This window comes from Mya arenaria, chromosome 3, assembly GCF_026914265.1.
Source record: "Mya arenaria isolate MELC-2E11 chromosome 3, ASM2691426v1".
Classification (NCBI taxonomy): Eukaryota; Metazoa; Mollusca; class Bivalvia; order Myida; family Myidae; genus Mya; species Mya arenaria.
The window spans coordinates 79,270,421-79,289,331 of NC_069124.1; the positions used below are offsets into that span (position 1 = coordinate 79,270,421).

At 37.0% G+C, this 18,911-nt stretch overlaps 1 protein-coding gene across 1 annotated transcript; it reads right to left on the reverse strand.

The window, feature by feature from the left end:
• Nucleotides 1–1,005: 1,005 nt before the first annotated feature.
• Nucleotides 1,006–2,243, reverse strand: LOC128226296 (zinc finger protein 391-like). Its single transcript, XM_052936175.1, has 3 exons — nucleotides 2,058–2,243; nucleotides 1,641–1,890; nucleotides 1,006–1,484 (listed from the first exon to the last, which is right to left on the reverse strand). Exons 1-3 carry the CDS (start codon nucleotides 2,241–2,243, stop codon nucleotides 1,006–1,008), a joined length of 915 nt encoding a protein of 304 aa, XP_052792135.1.
• Between the last annotated feature and the right edge of the window lie 16,668 nt (nucleotides 2,244–18,911).

Below are 18,911 nucleotides of genomic sequence, written 5' to 3' on the forward strand. Positions count from 1 at the left end.
ATGCTTTGTATGCTATGTTTGATAATAAGCCTGATCGCAAAGTATATATCTCCAGAGTTACGACGCTGTTATTGTCAAAATTCTGACCAGATCACTTCTTACCAAACTGTCCTTGCCCGCTTCATATTTAGAAGGGCCCATTGTTTATTCAGTATTTACCGAACTTGGACATATAGTATTTGTTCGTATCGCGGACAAGTGCAATAACCAGTCTGGTCAATTCAGTAGCTCAGTCACCAGTTTGAGACTCCGTCTCGCTATAACTTCAGCACGTTCGATTGACGGAGGTATTAAGAGTGAGTAAAGGTATAACAAAACTCATTTAAAACCAAAAAAAAAGAATTTCATTTAACAAAATTTAATATCAACTTTCGAAACAACATATTACAAGGCGACAAAGAAAAATATACAAGCAAATAGTGTCAGTTTGACAGTCTCTATAAAATATTCAGAAGGCAAGTGTTTCTTTCAAATACCATGTAAATACATGAATTGTGTACATGTACTACTCGTATATTTTTTTCTTTACTTAGATAACGATCGATAAGATCAGAAGGAAACATTTCATTTATATAATTATAATAAATGCCAATACAATTATATACACATAATTCAATATTAAACAAAAATAACACGAATATGTTCATTTTATAGAACTATGTACAGAATAAGTTGTGGTCCCAACCAGCCTTGACTAGAGAGCGTGTACGCACGCACACACACTATCACAGATTGTCCATACATATATACGAACTATGACTAAATATGGTTTGTATCCAAAATAGCAAACAGCCGATATAAAGATATTTGAAAAAAATGCAATTATACACTATAAAGTACTGTAAGTATGTTTGGACCCATTTTCAAAATCATGAAACTAATATACAGAATATATATAAGAAGTAAGTTGTGGTCCCTGCATTCGATGTTATCAAAGAAGTGCATGATAATATGCAAGCGGACAGAACATAGCACATTTCCCGGCAGTTAAACTCTTCATTGTCTTTATTTGGCAATAAGCTGTGGACTCCACTCTGACTTGAGTCCTGGTAAGGAGGCCTGGTACATCCGGTACGCAGCCTCGGGCAGGGGCATACCGGGGAACCGCGGGAACAGGGCGGCCGAGGCGGCGGAAGGGAGCATGTTGCTGTCTGCGGAGGCGAAGTTACCGAACACCGGGAGGTAGCCGATAGGAATGTGGTCGTGGGAAAAAAGCCTTGCAGACGGTGGCGCCATCATCATGGCGGGATTGTAGGCGGGGTATATCCGGGGGTCGAAGAAATCCTTCGGGTTAGGCCGATCGGTTGATGATTTGCTGTCCTTGTTCGTGAGGGCGGATATGCTAAAGTCGCTCAGGTGTCGCTTCGGTGGCGGCGTGGTTTCCGGTGATAGAGAGCGCGTGCAGTCGGAGCACATGTCGGAGCTCGAGTCTTCCTTCTTTAGAAACGTCCTGCCGCAGGAAATACAGCTTCCCTGGGTGTCATCTTGAAATCAAACAAGGTCAGTGATGTTAATATTAAATTACTTTTAATAAATCCGGATACACTTCATCTATTACCAAACTTATCAGGGATAATCAAGTAATGCTTTAAACGATTGTTTTATGTTACTTCGTTTATAGTTTGTGAAAACAAACATACCTTCATGCGTTTTCATGTGAGTCTTGAGGTTGCAGTAGAGCGCGAACTTCTTCTGGCACGTTGGACACTCATGTGGCTTGTCGCCCGTGTGCAGCAGCAGGTGGTTCTTAAGGTTTGTCTGCTTGCTGAACCCGCGGTTGCAGACGTCACACCGAAACGGCCACGAGCCACTATGCACGTACATGTGAGAGCGCAGGTCGCCGGGAGTAGGGAACGACTTAGAACACTGGGTGCACTTGTGCGGCTTCTCCTGAAGAAATGAAACAAATATGTATAAATTGATAACTTTGCAGGTTTTTTTTTGTATAGTTACATTAGTTTTTCTATGATTTTTAACTTCTCGGATCGCTTGTAAAAATAAGGTTCGGATCGATCGAATGATTGATTAATGAATCGATCAATTTACTGAGTACACACCTTGTTGTGGGTCATCTTGTGGTAGTAGAGGTTGGACGAGGCTGTGAAGCGCTTGCCGCAGACTCCGCACTCGTGAGGTTTCTCCCCGCTGTGTATGCGTCTGTGTGTGTTGAGGGAGGAGGATGTGGAGAACGCCTTCCCGCATACGTCACACGCGTGCGGCTTCTCTCCCGTGTGGGTCCGCATGTGCCGTTTCAACAGGGATGGTCGGTCGAACCGCTTCCCACACACCTCGCATGGCAGCCACGTCCGCTCGCGGTTCCGTCTCGGACGGAGAGGCAGGAGTGTGCTGGGAGGCGAGGGCGTCTGGTCCTTGTAGGAAGGTGAGGAAAGGCTGCCTGGTGACGTCATAGGAGACCTGGAGTTCGATGTCAACGGTGAAGTGAATGCAGACGAGGTTTCTGATGTGAAACTAGATTTTGACGGTGTCTTGTAGGATGTTAGGTTAAGAGGCGACATCTGCTGTGGGTATGTGATGTGCGGGGACAACTCTGGTTCCGAGTAGCGGTCCGTCTCCGGGGTGTCTGTAGTGTGAGAGGCCGGGCTGCTGTCGTCCCCATGGTGTGTGTCGTCACTGATCCGTGACTTGCAGTCGTCGTCCCGGGATAACGGTGACGTCAGCAATTCTCTCGACCCAGTGAACGGAATTGGCGATACTGGTGCTACATCCGGCTCTGTCTTAACTGCAAAAAAGTTACTAATACTTAAAAAAAATGATTTACATAAATAACTTGAACTGTTTTCTTTGGATTACAGTTCTTACATGCGTTTACGATTTTGTGTAGCAGTATCAATTTCACTTTCAATTCCAGCACGCTAACGTATGAAATCCAATGAAACACAATTAGTTTGTATTCAATTGATATAATGAATTATGATATGTTTCCTAGAATAAAAATAAGTAGAATTTACCATTTCTAATATCTGGCGTCGATGAGGTGTCATACGATGCTTTGAGGACATCTTGTAATGTTTGCGAAGAGTCATCTCTGTGCAGATAAGCGACGATCTCTTCGTTCGGCAGCACGGTTCGTAGCACCTGGAACACTGCCTCGCCCTTCACGTGCACACCCACAATGTTGACGTCATCGACGACGTCACTGGTCTTCAAGAACCTTACCCAGTTACACTGACGGACCGGGCGACCATCAACGGTTGTTATTTCGTCTTGACTGCCAAAGTTGGTTCGTATCTGAAAGAGACAAGATCTGTAAAGTAAATATGCATGACTTGTTTGCTATTTCTATTTTCTTTATTATTATTGTTGCTAATGTTTGTTGTGACAGGGAGTCCTAAGCTCGTTTAGTCACTAGCTGGGACCATGTTTCCTAATGGACTGAGTTCCCATTAATTATCGTCCATTACGGGGAGAAAACGATTTAAAGTGAGCCTGAGATATCCTCTTTGATCAAAATTTGCCGCGGACCCTTAATTTCTTGGCGAGTATCAATTCCTGTTTTATTGACGGCGCGTGTCCCTTGTTAATAAATTTAAGACATAACAGATGCGCGTGTGTTAACGTTGCGACGAGTGATACTTCTTAAGACGTCAGTGATTAAATACAATTAACGCTGGTCAAGACTTCTGTCAAACTTTTTCAACGTTTAGTATTTACTTCATTTTTGTGCATATAGAAAGATTCACTTATAAAACCTCGTCAAGATGATAATCAGATAAATATTAAAAGATAAGATAATGTTCATCTGAGCCAAAGCGTGATATTTTTGCTGTATTGATACACTTTTTGACAATCATAATGTTTCAATGATTTAGCATACTGTTTTTTTAGTACAATACGACGACCCTTCGCTATCACTTTTTAAAAAGGTTCGAACAAAATAAAAACGTTGACATTAAGTCACCTATCTAACATTCACGTTGTTTTCCACCAATAACCAACAACATTTCAAATTTTATATGACTCTGAGGGCACGCGACTTGAGTGACGCGCAGTCTTGGATATTGCTCAATCACGCGCTGACAAATTGCACATGTCCAAGATTCCGGAGATAAGAGAAGTATTCCCTTGAAATTGAACCGCAAGATAAGCCCTAAATTAGTTTATTTTATGATTTTTCCGAAATAAATAGATTCTGATGACCACTAAACAGCGAGGGATAATGACTAAGTCATGCTGATGGAAAAAAATGTTTTGTCATGTTTAATCAAAGAAATGTTGTTCTCCTCTATTTGTCTTTTATTTTCAATGAGGCAGACTATTTTGCGCCAAAATTCGTGTCATGATACAACTGCCAGTGCATTTTAATTAGCTAATGTAGATTCAGTGACCACTTAATAATGAGTAATTATCTATTACTTATGAGTATCACGTTTGGTCTAGAGTTAAACAAAGCATGCCAAATGCTGCTTATCAGGTGTATCATTGCCCCCATTTAGCACGGTGCCACTATATTTCACGAATAATTCATGCTCACATACCCAGTACCCATCGCCCCTGTGGTTAGGATGCTTATCAAATCATATATGCAATCAATTATGACATAACTTTTTTTTATAGATTTTTTGAAGAGTTAAAACACTTCAGCCTATCTATCTGATCATGTTATCCAAATTTATCTATTTAAAATACATTTTGAACTAAAAAGACTTCATAAGTTATAAGCGACAATAGATCCATTGAAATACTATCATTGGTTGATGTGTTTTAAGTACTCATAACAAGATTGTATTTAAGTAAATCGGGCCAAACCTAATATTGCTGTAAATTCATGAAATGATTAACGAAAATTAAACTATCAAAAATCAAGTTAACAAATAAAACACGAACCAAAGCAATTATTGCTTTTCAATTATTTTTATAATAATTTCAAGCATTTAAGGCAATACTTAAAAAATCGTCGTTTCTCCTCCACGACCCATGTAGATTTTTTGACAGTCAGTCGTTCGATTAATAGGTGTTTTTTTTTTATATTTCTCTCCTCAAATTACAGATATAATGAAATTGTTACAAATAATTCTTCTTCGAACCTTGGTGGTACAAAATAAATAAATTTTCTCATACTTTTGAACAATAAAATTATTCGGGTCGAGCCGATATTTCTAAAAATGTTAATGATGTGGAATTATCCTGATCTCGAAGTCCTGCTAGTAGGTACCTTGACATCTTGATAGTTATTTGTTTCATAATATATGTACATGATTGTGTATTGTTGTAATCTGACACCCGTCCAGGTCCCTGGTTCCCGCAGAGCGCCCATGGATTGGAATACAATCACTCTGGAATCCTGGAGCTCCTCCCGTGAACCGAGATATGCACCCCGCATTCCAATCAGCATAATTGCCATTTATCTTATTATGTAGGTAATTTATTCATAAGAAACAGAATAGTTTATTTTTGACAGTTTTCATGTGAAATTATTGGGTAACAATATTGGGAATAACAGACTCGTCGGGCTTGAAAGAGAACACATTAGGAGCCATCTTTGACATGATTTACAGGAGGCCAAGACCCTCCAAACACCTTTCACTCGCAATCACTACTTGTCAAAATGCAATGAATGCCGGGAAATGCCTTTTATTACATGCTTTTTATTCTTCAAATCCCGATGCCTCTAGACTGGTCATACTGGTTTGATATATGACGACACTGAAGCATGTACGAATATTTTCAGAATTACATTAATGTTGTATTGTAACTAACAACCATGCGCTCAGTATTTCCTTACAGGATCCCATATTACTTTTACATTATTTCAATTTATTTAATTTCTGGTGGATTTAACAGAAGCGTTTGATTCGATTGCCAGTGTGATCGCCTGCTTAACAAAACGCATTTTACAGAAGCCATGTTATGCAATACACGGAAGCATCTTACAAGACAATTGTTGTAACAACAAAACATCAAATTCAGCGTTAGGACAGTGGGATTCACCTTTTATCGGATCAAAAAACATTCCAATTACAGCAAAGTCAGGGCCCCGGGCAAGGATGTCCACTGTCTCCATTCATATTTCCAATCGTCTTACATGTGATTTTAGATTGGTATTCCCGCTATTATCAGGACTTCAAATTATGTATTGTCATTATTTTGTAAAGAAGTAGAAAATGTTTACTTAAGGTGTTAAACGTAACACATACTGGGTTGCATCTTTAACAATTAACTACTTGTCGAAGGTGTGATGCAGACAAGATCAAAGGTTACATCGCGGCTGCTACTTTACCAAATTTGAGGTCAGATCGAAAGTGATCTTTAACAATACGGCAGGTACTTATTAGTAAATAAATCATACAGTCAAAAAGTTAGGAAAGTGTTATTAGCTGTCTACGAGTTACAGTGATGAACAGTAAAAAGTCTGGTGGCCACATATTTAATTGTAGCACCTGCGGGTTTTCACTCTCATGCTCACTGAAAACACATAATCGCCATTTCCGTTTCTCATTTTGTACCGTCCACACCAAAAAGTGTTGTGAACTTATGATGACCTAACATGTACAAGTTCGACCATTCAACAGGAGAGAATTAATTCATAAAATGTTATAATAGAGTCAGTGAGTCCTTTTTAAATATATATTGCGTTTCCAAATAATAGAAACAAATATGAATGACAGTGACCAGAAAAAAGTTCAGCATTTTACATCGCTTTACAATATGATTACAATTACGGTTTTCGCGGATATTTAGGTAAAATTATTGGCACAAATGTCATGCAGGACCAGGATATCCCACTTGAAGTAGCTAGATTACCCAAGTGTTGAAAGATTGATCCGATTGAGTCCCATTTACCCCTGCTCGGTTATTGTGATAGGTACGCATCAGGATTATACGGGATTTACCGGCCGGAGCCCGGCGCTAGGGGTTACACTTGCCCGTGTCAGAACCTCACGCCTCCGCGGGCCATCCTAAGCCTTCTTCCGTTATAGTCTTACATACAGATAAATAGATAATAATAGAGAAAAGTGGCAGCCTGTAATGACCACCTGATTGGATTTGAAATATATCCTCCTAATAACTGTTGGATTCAACACCATCTTATCATATAACATAGCGCATAGAAAATAGCGGGAAAAACGGTAATCCCAAATGTTGGTGATTTTCAAAATACTTGTAGGCAAAAACATTAGTTTCAGTTTTCAGAAATTATTGTCAACATAAATAAGTAATATAATCGAAGATAATTCACTACCGTATAAAAGGTGCGGGGAAAACAGTATTTTTTCGCAAATCGCAGAATAATTTCGGGGCACGAACTTTACATCGCGGAAACTGTAATCAACATCAAATCAAAAATATAACCGCAGCTAATTGAATAACAAGCATACAAACTTAGTTGATTTGAAATAACTCATAGGCTGATAAAGCAAATGCCAAAAACATTTGATGGTATACATTCCAGGAATATGTATCCGTGGATACATGACACTGGCGCGGGATAATTTCGGGTTATTCGGCGTTCTGTGACACGCGTGTTTTGTGGTCTGGTTTATGGCCCTTATACGGACACCGACAAACGTCCACTAAATAAACATTGCTGCTGTTGAGAGTCCCCCCTTTTTATGAGCCCTTAATTTGCAAACATCAAAGACTAACAGTAGTAATAGATATCAATTAACGCACTGGCATGTTTTTATCAGACATGTACATGTACATGCAGGGATCGCCATAGAAAAATTTAACTGATTTATAGAATCCCGAATAAAATAAATGTCATGTATGCTTTGGAAAATTCGTTTGACGTACATAATCAAAATGGGATAATAATAATTGTAATAAGGATAAAGTATGTTACACATTATATGAAAAACAATATATATGAGTGAATGTATAGATGTTCATGGATAATGCATTCATCTAATTCATACTTATATATTATATGATAATTGCAGCCAAACAATATGAAATGAATAAAAATAATGTATATTAGTTTATGTAAGCGGCTTTTTCACTTAAACATTATAAATAAATAAATGACTTACATCTTCCGGACCAAGCTCTGTGATCTCGAGTCTGTCTAAGCGGACGGTGCCCTGGTTCGGCCGGAAGTGTGTTCCGGGTGTGAGCGTCTGGTTGCTCCAAAGCGCCACGTGCATCTTCAACATGTTGCTAGGGTTGGGGCGCAGCGTCAGCACGAGGCTGAGTTCCTCGGGTACCACAACACAAGTGTCCATTGTGTAATGTTCACTTTCTCCCCCACAATAGTAAATATGTCAAGTGTATTGTCTTTGAGCGCTCTTATATAATTAATTTCAATGATAATTAATTTTGTCACTTACTCCGTTTATTTTGTAACTTAAAGATATGTTTATTTTTAATTTAAATGAACATTATTATTTTTTGAACTTTATTGCATTTATGATGCATATACCACTGCGCGTGTGCCGTTTGTGAATTTTTGTAGGCACCAACTTTTATTTTTTTCCATCAAACTCTCACTCTCTTAGATTACCGATTGCTAAGTCACACCCACTTTGCACCTATCGTTCAATGATATAACCCGGACAGTGGTCAAGTCTTTCTCCATTGGTCATTCCCGCAAGCGTAACGTGACGTAACAGCGGTCATCGCTCCGCCTACCGGCGATTGGCAGTGAATTCCTGACCGACAGGGTAACTAATTTGAAGCATTTGTAACTATTTAATATTGACACTATCTTTTTCTATCATTGAAATAATTGATTAACAAATAAGTTTGAAAAGGGAACAAGATCATGCATAACAGTTTAAACATCTGCCACAATGCTCACATTGCACAGGTCGATGAAATACGCGAAGTAAAATAAAATTACTTTTCATAAAGTAGTTTTACTATCATTATGTTTGTATATGACTTGGAAGAAATGAGTATTTTGGAGCATATTTTCCTTCAAAGTGATGGTTTGTCAATTTTATTCTTTAAACCGATGATCATTTCTTAGCATGGATGGTAAAATTCTCTACCGTATTTAAGACGTGCACCTGATACATCGGCGGGTTCCATTTCTCGTCGGGTTTTCTCATCAGGTTAACTATTTTTTAAGCAAGTTATGGCCCTTTCCCATCATCTTTTCATTGGCAATATGGATATGAACATCTTCAACGGTTTTGAGCTATGGTACTAAGTTAAAGCTATGCGCTGGTAAACGCATTTGCGTTATTTTGAGTGATGCTATCTTATCCCTTATTATTTTAGAAATTAGATAATATATTTCTGGTAGTTTCATCGATGTTTCAGATATAAAATGTCCTAATTTCATTTAAATTGTTTAGAAAATAATACATGTTATTGGTCTGCATATACAGTTATAAAGCCATGGCCTGGGCGTATGTGAGAATGGTTAGTGGTCACCAAGCCGGACAAGTGGGTTTCATCTCGGTACTCCAGTTCCCCCACACCACACTCATCGTGCCAACGGAGTGAGATATATACTGTTAAAAAAACTTGTTTGAAAATCGTTGTAAAATAATAATAATTTTAAACTAATTGAAGTTAGTATTTAACCGAGCTCTTGAAATATGATTGGTTTATAGTAACTAATTTAAACGCTGATATAAATCACTTTCAAATTGATTTCATGGGCAGAAACTAGATCTGTGCCCCCTTTAAATGGCCCAGAGTAAGATCCAGTGATGGGGATCGAACCCACGACGACATTGTGTATGTCACTATGCGTGGTAAGAACAATGGTGTGTATTACTGTCCTTTGTCCAACCAATCAGAACATGTTGTCACATTTATGTAAAGGCGCCGTTTAAATGAATTTATTTGCAATCAAATTACTTTACAAAAAAATAATCTCTGATAAACTTTCTAAGTATGAGTCTTTATCATACATTCTTAGTAGATTCATAGCACTTCATGCCCATAAAACATGACAGATTTGTGATGTATCGAAAATGAATTAAATCAATGTATCATCCATTGAAAAACACACGTAGGAATGATTAAATGAGCAAAATTGTAAATGAAAACGTACTTTAATGTTCGTTCTATACGCACAAGAAGCAGATTTATTACTGGATGGAACAGCGCTGAATCTAACAACTGTCTTTATCATAATGAAATATTATTATTTTTATAGTTATAAAAAGATGATATATAAATAATAAAAATAAGTGTGGGTGTGAAGCGGGTTTGACACAGTTCAATACTCATATTATTTCCTGACAATATAGATATCTATAGTTAAAGCCATGTTCCTACAAATCCGTAATGTGTATCGAATGTTTTTTTCCTGAAGGTACACGATAATGCAGAATCCACGGCCAAACTTGGACATTGAAAATGATGTTATGTTGACCGTTACATGTTAACATTCCTCGCATTGTAAAAGATCTATATCAAATTATGAGAACAATTTTATGGGCAATAATTTGACAAACCTTTGATATCAGCATTGATAATCAACATTGATCACCCAATATCGATCATCGAAGACGATGTATTTTCGCAGGTAAGGTGTCCATACAACAATAAAGGGTGGGAGTCGAACTATGTCGGAATGTTCCATCATATCTAAACAAGGGCGGTCGTATCAAAGCGCCCGATCTGTGGACGATATGATAGGTGTGAATTGGTAAACAATTATTGTGGAATAATGAAGAGTCATATCTATATTTTATGATTATTAACAGTCAATAAAACTGTCGCATCTTTAACGGGATTTCTAACGACAACGGTCCGTCAAACCACAATCTGAGGGCAAGTGTCTCAGAGAGGCAATATCATACCATTATCCATGGGACTTCTTTTTGATTAAAAAAAACCACCTGACAATTAATGGTGCCATAAAGTACAGACATACACTATTATTATGATATGAATTTAATAAGGGTAGATCACAAGTGATGCTAAGGTTGTTTTATTACGTATTATACAAAAGTTTCTTAACGAAAATAAACGTTTGTATTGTGTTTTTGCAGATCTTAAAAAGGCTTTTGATTGCATTTACAGACATGTTTCATGGTTTAAAATATATAAAACAAATGTTAAGTTTTAAAAATTGTAAAAGATATGTGTGAAAAAGTAAATTCGGCATTGAAGTGTTATATAATTATTCTGATTTTTTTTCGAAAATGCCATAGCTTGAGGCAGGGTGAAGTCATGTTTCCTATTCTATATTTTTATAAAAAAATATTGATCATGCCTCATGTTATTGACGTTATAGTTAAACTACTATGGTTTGCAGACCGCATGGGTATACTATGTAGGTAACACACCTAATATATATTAGAAATTTGCTGTAATAAATGGAGTCTAAATGTCAATATAAGTTAAACAAAAGCCATGGTATTTCGTAAAATAGGTGGTCTGTTAAGAAATTGGAAGTCTTAATAATAACTAATTGGACTGAAGTTGTGAGTGAGTTCAAGTAATTGGGGACTGTTTTCAACTACACGGGTATATTTGCCACGAGCCATGAAAAACGAGTTGGAAAAGCCCTTAAGGCACTAAATGTACTATTGGCTAATTGTAACCAGTATTTTATCAAGCTAAACATTAGTTGTCAATTATTTGATGCATTTGTTGGCTCATTATTAAGTTATGGGTAAGAGGATTCGGATAATCAAAAGAAGTCGAGTGTATTCAAGTTTTGTAAAACAATTTTAAATGTACGTATCAATACTTCGAATTGTGCTATACTTTGGGAACTAGACAATCATCCCCTGTTTATATTACGATATCTTATAATTTAAATTATTGGTTCAAAGTTGTTGCATCAAAAATGTTATAATCAAGGACATGTATAATATGTCTGTTAAAGATTGGAAACGCACTTGTGTTATTGATGCTAAAGATATTCTAAGCAAGCGAAGCAATGCGTAAGTTTTTGAAAATACATTTGTACAAATGAACGTTATTGCACTTTTTGTAATTCCAATGATCTAGAAGATGAATTTTATATTAACTGTCCTTGTTAAGATGATATCAGAAGGAAATTCGTTCAGAAATATTTTTATGTTAGACAAAGCATGTTTACGTTTATAGAACTGCTCAAGTCTGATGACAAAAAATGTATTTACATTATCCAAATATATATAAAAAAAACTCTTAAACATTTTATGTGACATACTGTACTCACGTTATAAAAATGTATTCATATTCTATGACTATGTACCATGTGGTCAAATCAAATTCTGTTCTGTTTTAAAATAAGGCTATTGAACAAGTAGGTAAATCATAAAATACACTTGTTGACACTCAACCTCATACCCCTAAATCACAGTGGTTTTGGGACTCAATATTATTGCATGTTTTGTCAATGGTTCTGATTTATGCGTCAGGGTAAATATAATGAGTTTTGGTTTTCCAAGATTAGGCCCTGAATCGCTCACCTCTTACAGTCGACGGTGGTGTACAGTCATGCAAGTATGGTTCCTGGTCGATCTTTTAGAGAAAGTCTAATCGAAGCGTCATCTGCACAATAGCCGGCAAAATTAGAAAACGCAAGTTTGTGAGAGTTGCATAATCTGTCTGAAGGACGGTCCTGACTCCTACATGTCACGCCAACATGAAAGACCCCGGTCGATATTGTCACTGCGACATTCCAATAGTTTGCATTTTGCAATGTTAACAAGCCAATTTATATTTTCAAAACGACACGGGACACATTTGACTCAATTGCTAATGGCGAGCCGTGCGCTGACCCTTTAATCTGACGTTCATTGCATTTTAAAAGCAATGTTGAGTCAGAGGTGCGCCGGAATAGTCACCCCGAGGCGGAACCCAATTGTCCCCATCGTTAAGAGGGCGTAATTGTAGGAAAATATTGGCCGCACGAGGAGAAAGCTTCTTCACAATCTAATTAAAACTTGTTCACTGTTCATTACCAGTGATCGCTACTCTTTATTAATGGTCCACGGAACTTTATTATGCTTTGATGTGATTTCGATGACAATAGATTGGACAACAGTCGGTCAATTGTGAAAAGTGCCAGGACAACGCTTACTGGCGCGCGTGCCGTGACGTTTGTTTGATGACGTAACCATTTACAAAAGATGGTGGAGTGAAGGGCGATCAGGCGAAAAACGATGCATAATGTACAGACTATCGGATTAACTATGCAAGCGGATTGCACCATCTGTCAAGTAATGAAAGCGAACTGAAATTTTCGGATGAAATCAACTTTCTAGGTTCCAAATTTGAACGGCGACGTGGAAAAACCGAGACAGTTTGAAGTTTAGATTGGACGAAAACACAATAACGTGTTATCTGTTTCCTTATTCTATGTGCGGTAATGTCGATATAGAACAAATGATTTCTAACGGTATTCAATCATTGCATACATATTGCACTGTATTACATAAAGCCATCTACACATATAACTACATGTATACCTTTTCGAATTTCAAACTATAAACACAAATAAGTCAAAGCGCTTTGTTGCAGTTTCGTGTCTTTATCGTGCTACCGTGTTAGATGGTCATGAAACAGCCTCGCCAGACCACCGCGCTGCACACACTGAACTCAGTGTTCTCTTCACTTCAAGCTGTAGTTAGTTTTACTCATTGCACTGTATTAATGAATTTGACTCCAATGAAAGTAGTCAAAAATTAAGATAGTATAGACTTGCGCAATTCAGCATTTATAGAAAGACTGGAACCAATACTCCAATATTTAGATAATACAACACACACATTTACATTATATGGAAACGTGAGCAAGCAAAATATTTTTTATTTATGCTGTTAACAAATCCTACTCCCAGAGAATATAAAACTGATATGCACCCTTTCTAAAAACAAATGAAATGATAAAGGATATTGAGAGCTAGCAAGAATGACGACTCAAATTGACAATTAGTAAAGAGGTTGTTATCTCCCATGATTTTGGTTGCGCATCAAAATGAGACAACACTTATTTCAACACTAATATTTCAAACATAAGCATCATATATTTGAGTAAGAATGTTGCAAAATAAGAAACGACAAAAACAACGCTGATTGATAGACAAAATGCCGATTTAATCATTCGCATTTGTTTGGCACAAAATGATAATAAATGGCATATCAACCGTTTTTCTCGGAGGAATCATTCATTTACCTCGTTTATGTCTATCATATGAACAGACAAACGATTTATTTGGTTTTAGATGCAAAATTTCGGCAGCTAAGTTTGAAAATGCGCAGAAAATACATATATTACAGAAAACAATATTTTTACTTCATGAGGTACATGTACTCACTATGTGAAGGCTGTAATTAAATCACACTGAATTCCGGTTATCCCTTGTAAAGGGTGGGTGTGCCCTGAATTGATGTAAGGAAAAAATGAACATTACATTTTTGTTTTCTTGCGACGAATTTGCAAGTGAAATTTCATAACAGATTACGTAGAAATGACAAAATTATCTACGGTTTTTGATTTAATGCGATGATTTTGACGATCGTCAGATGTTTAAAGGACACTGTAAATGAAAAATACGAACAGCTCCCTACTAGGCATTTCCTGCATTAGCTGTATACCAATTTTTGTATAAATAATAATAATAAATCGCATTCTACCTTAAGTTCCTTGTGTAATTGTTGAGAAACGCGGTCTTTTAGAAAACAAATTCATGACTCCAACAACGACAACGACACAAGTTAAACGCTACATCAATATATGATTTCTTCGAATAACGCACCTGTTAAAAATAAGTTTAAACTGAATTGTCTTTATTTAATGTCTTGAAACTAGATTGGTCACCAATATTCTGAACGGCACCAACGACCAGGTATCAAGTGGTGGCCATTACACGTGTGCTTCACTGTTGGAATATACTATATAACACTTGATGAATCTTGTTGCGTGACATCAAAGACGCGGCTTATTATGTTTAAGCTGCACGCTCACAGATTGAGCGTTTTAAAAACTTTTTTTTTATTTTTTGTATTGGAACGATCCGGTTTTTGCGAAAATCCATGGAAACCAGTTATATAAGACTGCTGACAAAAATCGCAGATTTTTATTTTTAAGTTCGAAAATTGATGTTTTATGCATTTTTTTTAAACCGTTAGTTAATTAATTTTCGAACAGAAATATGAACATCTGCGATCTGATCTTTTGTCAGCAGTCTTATATCACTGGTTTGCAAATATTTACGCAAAAAATGCTCTTTCCAAGACAAAAAATTAAAAAATTCAGCGAGTGAATATGTAGCGATTTGCTTTCCATTAACGAAGGGCAATAATCACTTCGTATGACCAGCGACCAGTCTAACTGAAAAGGCAGTGAATAAGTTAGTAGATCATCGGCCATTTTTCATTCTCGGATGTATGCCGGTACATCAGTAGAAGGTGTTCGTAACATTTTAGATTATAGCACATAATAATTGCAGTGTTGTAATGTGCTTTTTTGTATTAATTAGTTGAACTTAATTGCCAGTGAAGCGAATTATTACACAAATAATTAAGATTCCCAAGAGTAAAGTCATACTGTTTAACTGCTAAAATGAAATAACTACGCGATCTACTTGCAGCGTAGTTAAATGTGAAGATTTCTAACATTGTGAACTGTCCATACACATCCGCGGTTGTTTTATATAGAAAATGGCCAAGGAGTTCCGAATGCGTTAAAGACGCCTGGTTAACATGTGTTTATCAAAACATGTCATATATCGATTGTATAACTGTGCGCTGACATCCAAACGGATCCTTAACAACATAAGTTTTGGAAATTTGAAAGAAATGTGTTATTGATTAGCATTGACTTTTCTTACAATCTAAAATATATCCATAGACCCTTGTTCATTGGAACTTATAGACTTGTATCCCTGACAAGGAGCACAAGATAAACATGGTTTCGTTTAAGGGGCTCATTAGACAGAAAAGTGATGAATTATCACTCACACCGCATTGATGCAGGATGTCAGACATATTTTAAAATATAAATTACAATGGATGATTTAATATTTCTTCAAGTTGCCGTTGTTTCACTGTAAAATATGTTTCCATCCAACATGCCGATCACTCCTACCAAAAATATAATTAAACTTCGAAGGAAAAATGCTCCAGAAACTACAATAAATGAACATCTATATCATAAATAGTTATTATTAAGCCAGAGGGCAAGTGACTCTAGGACGAATAGACCATGGCATTAAAACGTTATTCTTAAAGTAAGAAACTACCAGAACCTGTAACCATTGAACTATTGCCCTGCCAATTATTTATTCAAGAGTTTTGCTACGATGGTTCAGCAAGCATTATGTTATACATCATGATGTAAGCTGTGTGAAGTTAGTTTAACATACGGCATTGGACATTAGTAATTCAAAAATGAAATTCGTGCTAGCACGACAATGGACATTGGAACTTGGGCATTCTAAAAAGAGTGTCTTCCCAGCACGCCATTGGAGATTGAACATTCAAAAATTTTCAAAGTCGTGCTTGCGACATTTGACATTGGACTTTCAGAAATGAATGTCGTGTTAGCACAGCATTGGACATTCAAAAACGAATGCGTCGCCAGCACGAGATTGGACAATGAATATCCAATGTCATGCCAGCACGACATTCGTTTTTGAATGTCGAATATCCAATGTTGTGTCAGCATGACTTTCATTTTTGAATATCCAATGTCGTGCTGGCACGATATTCATTTTTGAATGTCCTATGGCCAATGTCAGGCCATCACGACTTTCATTTTTTAATGTCAAATGTCCAATGTCGTGCATGCTCGACATTTTGTTTTGAAAGCCCAATGTTCAATATCGTGCCAGCACGACATTCATTCTTTAAATGTCCCAGCACGACGTTTTGTTTTTGAATGCCTAAAGTCGTCTCATCGCTACTTTTACTTTAAAATGTTAAATGTTGTGCTGGCTCGACATTCAAATTCCAATGTCCAATTTCCAATGTAGTGCCAGCGCGACTTTCATTTAAATGTCCAATGAAGTGCTTGCATGAGATTCAATTTTGATAATCCAACGTCCATTGTCGTGTCAGCGCGACTTTCATTTTTAAATATATAATGTCTTAACACTATGACATTTAAATTTTCAATGTCTAATTTCCATTTTGTGCCAGTGCGACTTTCATTTTTGAATGCCGAATGTCGAGCCAGCGACTCATTCGTTGTCCAATGTCGTACAACTTTTATTTTTGGACATCCAATGACGCGCTGGCACGACGTTCATTATCAAATGTCTAATGTCCAATTTCGTGACAGAACGACTTTCAGTGTTGAAAGTCCAATGCCCAATGTCGTGTCAGCTCGACAATCGTGTTTCAGTGTCCAATGTCCAATGTTAAATCAGTGCGACTTTCATCTTTTGAATATCCAATGTTCACTGTCGTGCCAGCGCGACTTTCATTTTAAGTTGTTCAATGTCGTGCAGGCAAGACATTTATTTGTTCAATGTCCAATGCCCAATGTCATTACAGAGCGAATTCCCTTTTAAATGTCCGATGTTGTGTCAGCACGACTTTATTTTGAATGTCCTGTGTACAATTTCGTGTTGACACGACTTTCATTTTCGAATGTCCAATGTCGTGCAAGAACGGAATTCATTTTTGAATATCCAATGTCGTGCCTGTATGACATTCAATTTAAAATATCCAATGTCGTATCAGCACGACATTTATTTTTGAATGTCGTTTGTCGAGTGTCGTGCCAGCAAAACATTCGATTTTGAATGTCTACTGTCGTGCAAGTACGCTTGTAATTTTCCAATGCACAATTTCCAATGCCGTGCTGGCACGACGTTCATTTGCAAATGTCATTTGTACAATATCGTGGCACCACAACTTTTTAATGACCAATGTCGTGCCAAAACATGACATTCGTTCTATAATGTTCAAATTCCAATGCCGTATCAGCACGACATTCGTTGTTTCATAACCTATGTCCAATATCGTCCTGGTACGACATTCATTTTTGAATGCCCAATAAACAATGTTGTGCCAGCACGACTTTCATTTTAAATGTCCAATGTCGTGCTGGCACAACATCCATTTTTAAATATCCAATGTCCAATGATGTGCCAGGACGACTTTTTTTTTTTGAATGTCCAATGTTGTGCCAGGACGACTTTCAATTTCAAATATCCAATGTCAAATGATGTGCCAGAAAGACTTTCATTTTTGAATGTCTAATGTCCAATGTCTTGCCAGGACGACAATCGTTTTTCAATGTTCAATAAACAATGTTGTGCCAGCACGACTTTTATTTTAAATATTCAATGTCGTGCTGGCACAACATTATTGAAAATCCAATGTTCAATCTCGTGCAAGCAAGACTTTCATTTTTAAGTCATTTGTGCCAGCAAGACACTCGTTTTTAATGTTTATTGTCCAATGTCGTGCCAAGCGCATTCATTTTAAAATGTCGCATGTCCAATCTCGTGCTTTAACATTCAATTTAGAATGTCCAAAGTCGTGTCAGCATGCTATTCATTTTTGAATGTTTATTGTCCAATGGCGTGCCAGCACCTTTTTCATTTTTCAATGTCCAATTTCCAATGTCGTGTCAGCACGACGTTTTGTATTAATACCAGCTATTAACTATAAAATAGCTGTTGTTATCGAGAATAATCAACCCGTTTCATCACCTTTATGTTTACGTTAGCAATACACATCTAATTATTCAACAGATCCGCTTGAGGGCGCCTTACAGTATTACGTAATCAAAAGATTCCCGCGCCCGCCATTTCGTTAAAGCATTTCATTGGTTAAAACTTAAAAAGAGATTCAGCGCATGCGCTAAATCGAGCGCGCAACCCCACCGATTCACTTTCGTCCAGGCAGTCGAACCGAAAGGTCAGATTTTATAAGAGCTAGGATTGCTATTTAAGAAAAAATAATTGTTCGAATTAAAATAGTTTTGGTTAGTTAGTTGATGAATTATAGTACATAACATTACATATACATTCAAATCATTAAATAAATGTTTCTATTTTACTTTGTTTTGTCTACTTTATCAAGAACTCGATCAATTTG